This window comes from Condylura cristata, unplaced genomic scaffold (assembly GCF_000260355.1).
Source record: "Condylura cristata isolate star-nosed mole 26May11 unplaced genomic scaffold, ConCri1.0 scaffold00006, whole genome shotgun sequence".
NCBI classification, from domain to species: domain Eukaryota; kingdom Metazoa; phylum Chordata; class Mammalia; order Eulipotyphla; family Talpidae; genus Condylura; species Condylura cristata.
In genome coordinates this window covers 26,761,825-26,769,824 of record NW_004567107.1, presented here as the reverse complement: position 1 = coordinate 26,769,824, position 8,000 = coordinate 26,761,825, and the positions used below count along the sequence as shown (strand labels likewise).

The window sequence follows — 8,000 nt, the reverse complement described above, 5'->3', positions numbered from 1 at the left end:
GCCACCACGGAGGGCCTGTGCCACATCTTTTTAATCCAGTCATCTACTTTTGGGCATTTGGGTTGATTCCATGGCAAACAGTTTTTTCCAAAGATAAATGAAGTGGAAATAAAATTTTGGATTCTTTTCAGGTCCTTGAAACAGTCACATAGTCTCTTGTACTACTTTTCCTTTGATTGAGCCATTCTTTCTCTCTGGGCTGTTGTTTATAAGAAAGTAAGTAATTCTGAACTGTTAACCAATAGATGTCACTTTCAGTGAAACAGTAATACAGTCTGATCTAAGACCACAAAATATCTTCTCATCATTACCTCATTAGCCTTTCAGGCCCCATGCTAGACCCTTCTGAAAAGTCTGTATAAAGCATGGCACTTGCTCTGTGACAGTTAAGTTGAGCCATAACTTACAAAAAACACCACATCAGAGTAGATAATGTGTGACAGGTGAGGGCTAGAGCTGTGCTATTGGGACTTCAGAGGACTACTTTAGAGTGTACCCCATGGGCAGTTCAACCCAGAGCTACTAAGTTTAGAAAAATGGGAAAGAAGGAGCATAATATTCAGGCCAAGATCAGGGCATTCACTAGTTAAGGCACCTAAATATGATCCAGGTGTTCTGGCGATGGTGGCTAGAGTGGTTGGTTAAAATAGAGCTTACAAGTAGGACAGAAGGGAAGGGAGGAAGGGGAGGAGGAGAAGAGGTAAGGTAGAGTAGGTAGAACCTTGAAATGCTATGTCAGAGGGATTAAACTTTATACTTTAGGTAATGGGAACTATGGATTTGTGAGCAAGACCTAATAAATCACTGACATGACCATAATTTTGAAAAATTCATGCAGTGGTTTATAGGATCGCTCAGTGAGGGAAGTGTGTGTACTGTTACCCTCTATTGAATATCCACACAGTGTTATTCATACAGCACTGTTATTCCCCATGGAGCCTAGAATTAGCTTTAGTATTTTTCTCAGCTTAGCACTCCATATAGCTAGTTCTAGTTGATGGTAATTTGCAGTCTTCGAGAACTCCTGCCATCCCTGGTTGAGGGGTAGAAGGATTAGTGGCAGAAACTGTATTGTCTGTGTAGTTCAGGTTTGGGTAGCCCTTGAATTCGAACATGGTGTTGGGACTGGAAAAGAAAGGATGAGCTACCAGAAAATCAGGTAAAATTTCCTGTGTAGGCAAGTAGATGTTGAGGGAAAGGGAAGGAAGAAGAAATAGAAAATCCAACTACGTTCCAAATCCTTAGGGTATAGGCGATATCTGGTTTTCCCTTTCTTATTTAGAATAAGTTTCCCTTATTTATAAAGAATGTTTACAGGGATGATGGAGGGGGAAAATCTAGCAATGTTGTTGTGGTGATCCTGTCTCCAGGAGACCTTTAATTAGACTAGTTCACTCCTGCTGGAAATCTCATGTTTGTACAGCCACGAAACCTGGAATTCAGGTTTTTTGCTTTTCTTATTTTTAAGATTACAAAGGATTTTACTTATAGATTTATAAAGGAGTTATTTGATGCTGTTAAGGTGTATGTCATATAACAAAAGAATGTTCTAAGATGTAATCTTTCAGAGCCAGAAATTTCTTCTATCTGGTAGTTTAAATTCAATTTTTTGGACTTTCTGTTTTCTGTACTGGATGGTGAGCACCTTCAATTTGGTATCTTTCCTTTGTTTCTGCTTCCAGGGCTCTGCCCTGTGCTGGAATGTACTATTTTAATATTTGAATCATGGTGGTGATGTCTCTATATTCTTATGTTTTTTAATAGTCAAAAAATCTGAGTCTAGAAGATATGACCACAAATGACGAAAATGATGCGAATGGGCTAGTAGACTATGAATGGTGTGAAGAAGGTTCATCAACAGGTGTGGCTACTCCCCAAACACCACAGGTTGGCCCTTTTTACTACTATTTAAGGCAGAATATGTTGTCTCAATTGAAAAAAAAAAATTAACATGAGATCTCAGATATACTTGCAAAGGTAGTGAATTCTTAAGCTAGTGAAAAAACTAATTAGAGATTTTTGGGATATGAATGAAATGGAAGGAAGCCAATTATTTGCAAGTTGAAGAAAATCAAGATTCCATTTTAGAAAACATTATTGTTCCCGTTCCTTTTAAAACTTGAGGTGTAATATCCTCTTTCCCTTTTGTAATCTTTTCATCCTACCTGGAGTTTGTGGAACTTATTGGATATATAATTAATGTTCTTTCTCACTCACTCTGAGGGATCACACAGTGTAGTCCTCCCTTCAGCAGTGAGGATGGGTATGGGTTTGTGTGTTTTCTGCTCCAGATACTCACCAGAGACTCAGAATCCAATTCACTTTTTGAGGGCTGGTTACATAGACATTTTTTGCTGGTATGATTAGTCACAGTCATAGAAATTCTAGACTTCCAGAAGGAAAGCAGGTGTTCACCATACATCACACTGTTTATACAGTCTGTATAACCTGGTGCAGCAGGGTTCCATGCTCCATCTGTACAAACAGACTTAGCAGCATTGGGAATTTTTTAAAAGCTGAGTCCCAGACTCCAGCCAGAACCTTCTCCCTGTGTGTGAGAGTGCTACAAGTACATGCTTAGAAGTGGAAAGAGTATCTGCAACCTTAACTGATAATGGCAACTGTTGGAGACCAGCTCCAACTATTGAGGTGTCTGGAGGCAAGACAGGCAGGACCCTAAGGTGGGAAGGCGTCGGCAAGCGGAGATTCCTAAAAAGGGGAGAAGGAGAAAAAGGGGAAAGGGAGCAAGGAAGACATGGGAGTCGGAGTTGGGTGCAAATCTTCCTGCTCATCTTTTTGCAGGTCTTTATTTATACGGTTTAGCAAGATTTAGTTACAATAATGCATCAGGTAAGTTAATAAGAAATCAGCATAAAAGTTTTAAAGGAAGAGGGGAACAATGCATCCTCTTCCTGCTACTTTATGGCACACTATACTATACATCTTTGTGATAGCTTTCATGTATACGGATGTTTAACTATGACTTTAAAGGATCAGGGTCTGGGAAAGGATGAGCTGTTAGCAAAGGATTTAGGAGTCCTAGGGAAGGAATAAATTGTGTTAGCAGAGTCATCAGTGATTGTCTACAGAGAAGCTAATGGCTAACTTAAGGTTAGCAGAGTAGCTAGTGTTTGTTTTAGGAAAAGATTAATTAAGACTAGCAGAGAATAATTAGTGATTGTTTTAGGAAAAGAGTAAATTAAGAAGAAGTCACATAGTTACACATTAAACAAAACCTGTGTTGATAGTATTAGGAAATTGTCCATGGGTCCTTATGCCCTGAGAGTTATCTAAGAATTGCTTTTTGTCAAAAGACCAAGGAAGCTTTCCAGGAGTCTTGATGCTCCGGGATCTTATCTCTCCAAGAGCTTGCCTTTTGTCTTCAGTAAAAGGAATTTCCTGCTCAGGAGCAGCTCAGCTTGTACTTTGCCCAGGCCAGGTAGCCAATTTAGAGCTAAGGCAATCCAGTTACAAACTGATGTTGCTACAATATTTTTTGATATTATGATTATACAAAAAAGGGAGTCATAACATAAGTTAGTAGTGGAAATTCTGATTTTTCAGAGCTTTTCCTGAGCTACCCGGAATCTGTCAGACGATAGCCATTACATAGCTTGTGTCAGGCAACTTTTCCCTCCAAGTAGTTGTATTGATTCTGTTTCAGTATATGAGTTTTCTCAGTGACTCCATATTAAGTGATGCTTGATATTTTTAGCTATTTAATATTTTTCTGATCTGGTGAGTATAAAGTGATATTTCATTGTGGTTTTAATTTGTACTTTTCTGATTACTTATGCTTCTTTTCATATATTCATTGGTCATTGGTTCTTCCTAATTTATGAGCTAGTTTTGTTGTGTACTTTGCTTATTTTTCTATTGAATTGTTTCTTTAAAAGAAGTTCTTTATATAAACTTTAATTCTGGTCCTTTGTTCGTTATATGGTAGAATTGTATATCTGAGTTTATCACTTATCTTTTTTACTTTAGTGACAGAAGTCATTAATCTTAATTAGTTAGCTGTTCCTTAATGGTTTGTAATTATTTTGTATTAACTTTTTTTGGTGACTTTTAGATTATTATAATAGTTTATTTTTATATCATTTTGTGCCTTTTTCTGTCTCAGTTATAATCCCCATGTGCACTATCTTTTTAAGGAAATTCTTATTTAAACATCATAAATGCAGTCCATGTATATTTTGTTTAAAATTTTTCCTTTCACATTTATTGGAAATTAATTCTCCTGTATGATGTAGGGAGCCAACTTTTCCCCCATATAATCAGTTATGCTAGTGAAATGAAAAAATCTTCTTTCCCACAGATCTACCATGGCACTTCTGTTATATATCAAGTGTCATATGGATGTATCTATGATATATTTTGTTTTATTGATTTATTTTGCATCAATATCATGCAGCTTAATTTCTATAATTTTATAGTAGTTCTAATATTTAGTTGCAATTCCATCTTTTTTTTCTTAAGGATTATCTTGGCTATTCTTCTGTGCATTTCCATATATATTTTAGATTCATTTTGACAAATTCCACATACACTCAAAAATTTAAATTACATTGATTTAAGACTTAATTTGGGAAAAATTGAAATCTCGACTTTCAACTCCTCCCTCTATGTTCATAATATGCCTTTCCATTTATTACTTTGAATCAAGTTGTATAAATTTCTGCAAAAAGGTCTTTTATATCTTTTATTTTATTTGTTCGTGCATGCTTTTTTTTTTAATTGTTATTGGGAATGGTCATTTTTTTTTTAAAGATTATTTATTTATGCTTACAGAACTGGGGTGTAGGCCAGAGGTGTGGTAGGTGAGAGGATTCACCACAGACAGAGTGGGAAGCAGAACAGGCAGACTGACAAAGTACACTGCTGAGGGGAGCAGCAGGTGAGTCAGGAGAGGTCTGCCATGCCATGTGGGTCATCTCCCTGGCAGGGAATCGAACTCCTGCTGCAGTAGCTTGTGCTGCAGTAGCTTCAGAGAGCTTTATAATGCAGTGCTTTAACCTGTTGTGCCACCTGGGAGAGCCTGGGAATGGTCATTTTTTAAGACTACTTTTTCTAACCATTTGGTGCTAGTGTATCTAATATAGTAAAATTGATTTTAGTATACTACTCTTGTATTCACCAAAATTTTTACAAAATTCTTACAAAAAGCCATTATAGTGAATTATAAGGAGTCTTAGTGAACATCTGTTTGGATTTATTTTGCTTGGAACTCTTTGAGCTTCCTGGATCTGAATGTCTGTTTCCTTCCCTAGTGTGAGAAGTTCTTAGCTATCATTTCTTCAAATAAGGTTCTATCCTTTTCTCTCTCCCCTCTCCTTTTGGAACTCCTGTGATGTGAATGTTATCCCTCTTGATGTTGTCTGTCTCATATGTTGTCTTTATTTTTTACTTTTGTTGGTCTTTTTGGATGCTTTTTACTCCCTGTTTTCCATCTTGCTAATTTGTTCATCGGCCCCTTTGAATCTACTGTTGAACCCCTGTATTGTATTTTTAGTTCTACTGTTAAATTCTTTATGACTTCTACTTAGAACTTTTTCATCCTTGCTCTTTCCTTGTTATATTTCTTGTTTCGCCCTTGCATTGTTCACTTAATTTCAGTAACCTTCAATAAGATTCTTGCTCTGAAATCTTCTTTTAGGTTTTTGGTTAGTTCTGATTTATTAGGCATTTTTCACCAGGGTTTGTCTTGATCTGTTGACTGGGGTCACTTCCTCTCCTACCTGATTCTATTTGGAGTTCTATGATTATTTTTATGGATTGAGCTCAACTGCTTTCCTGTCCAGTCCTGTTGTGATCATCTTGCATTAGAATTGCAGATTGCAAGGTAATGGTTTTGGGTGCTGTGCTTTCTATTGTGTTGGTTGAAACCTCATCTTCACAGGAAGAAAGCTCCTCCATGTGTATGTGTGGGGGCGGGGTGTGAAAGTTGCTGGAATAGATTGCCAAGAGTATAAAGCCCCTTGGTGCTGCAGCCCCTGAGCCAAGGAAGGGTCGAAATCCCCATGTTGTCCTGGCAGGAGGCCATGTACTCTGCTGCTGGTGCTTGGCCAAAAGCCCAAACTGCATCGGACCCGTCAGCTGCAGATCAGTTTTGATCCATCAGGTTTTGTTGACTGTGCCTTTCCTCTGAGCCTCAGTCTCCAGCAGTGACCAGGGGTCTGTGGGCTTGAGCTGCCTGCAGCCACCCAGGAAGCTGCAGATTACATAGTAGGTAGGCTGTCCAGATGCCTGCCAGTACCAGTTTCATTCTTGGTTACATCTGTGGACTCCTGGTCCTGTTTTTATTTTGGCCTCTTAAGGACTTTTCTTCATTCTTTGCAAGCTCAACTTAAAGCTCAAATTAATTCAAAAGGATTAAAAAATATTTTCAACCCAGTATTTCTGCTAGAGTATTTTAGCATGTTTTCTGCCCTAGTCATTGACTAAATTTTAATTTTTTGGTACAAACCATATCAATCAAGGTATGGGAAATAATTCATAGGGATTTGTGGTTATTCTCAATATTGTCTAGCATCTGGGTATGTTTGATTAAACACTTGGCCTGAAACATGTTGAAAAGTAACTGTCATTAGAACAGACTAAAATGATCTACATGTACTGAAAAAGACAATATATATTTTCAAATTTTCTGTTACAGCCAATGATATCCTTTTGATAGTATTTAATTTTAATAAAGATGGTACAAGGTAATTTGCAAATAATTAAGCATGTTGTAAAGAAATTGACTTTTCTTCTTCAGTGTGCTTTATTCAATAACTTTTTTTTTCCAGTTTGCCAAGCATTGGACAGAATCAAATAGTCTGGAATCTAACTCATTAACTCCAGTATTATGCAAAGCATCTGCCAATAAATTAAAGAACAAAGAGAATGTATATACTCCTAAGTCTGCTGTAAAGAATGAAGAGTGCTTTGTATTTCCTGAGCCAAAGACCCCAGTTACTAGGAATCCACATAAAAGAGAAGTACTCACTACACCGAATCATTACATTACACCTTCAAAAGGTATTTGCTGTTTGGGTTAAGTAGCGGTGTTGTACTTTGAAATTTCAATTTTTGTACCTTGCTGACAACAGGTCAGAATTGACTAGAATTGTTTGAAGTCAAACTGCTTTTTAAAAAACCATGTTATTTCTTTTAGTTGAAATGAAAGCATATTAGCCAACTTCTAATTTTTCTCAAAGGATATTAAGTTTTTTTCTTTTCACATTCATAAAGTTGAATCATAACTTCAAGGAATATCAAAACTGAAAGGCAAGCTAGAGTTCATTTAATCTTCTGCCCTCTTCTCAGTGATCTGCCCAAGCTCACATATCCAGGTTTAGACTTGCCGCCTGTTGTCCCTGCTTATAATGGTGAAAGCTGAAGACTCCACTGAGTCCTTTTTATTTGTCTGGGTTTCCATTCTGATGTTGGAGTCTGCTTAACCCCCAGCACTTTGGCAGCCTGGGTAACTCTCTGTATGCTGTCTGTATGGTGTCCAGATACTACAAGTTGTATTTCCTTTGGTTTCCTCTTCAGCCTAATCATCCATTATTTAAACTATTGTATTGACACCTCAGTGTTTTGTTTTATGACCTCCTCTGAACACATTTCATTTTGTCAGTGTGCCTCTTAAAATGTAGTACTAAACCCACTTTTCTGCTGTGTCTCACTCAGCATAAGATAACATCATGAGAGACCCTGTCTGTAATGTTTATTACCACGTGGGATAGTACATAAGTAGGTACTCAATGCTTGTTTATAGTGGGGGCCATATCTGATGAATGAGAGGTTAAATAAATTAGGCAGAACCTGAGGGAACTTTATTTACCATGATCTAGAATATGTCACTTTTTAAAATGACACCTGAACCTAGAGGTACATTGGTGGCTTCCTTTTCGTTGTACTACTGATGAACTTGGACTTTTCTTTTTTTTTCTTTTTTTTTTTTTTTAAAGATTTATTTATTTATTCATACAGAATTGGGGTACAGGCCAGAGATG

General features: G+C 37.1%; 1 protein-coding gene across 1 annotated transcript in view; it reads left to right on the top strand.

The window, feature by feature from the left end:
- MELK (maternal embryonic leucine zipper kinase) overlaps positions 1-8,000 on the top strand; it is a 56,124-nt gene that overhangs the window by 37,705 nt on the left and 10,419 nt on the right. Inside the window, exons 11-12 of the mRNA XM_004677513.2 lie at positions 1,765-1,887; positions 6,789-7,020. Coding sequence (XP_004677570.1) covers positions 1,765-1,887; positions 6,789-7,020 — 355 coding nt within the window. The remainder of the gene's footprint in view (positions 1-1,764; positions 1,888-6,788; positions 7,021-8,000) is intronic.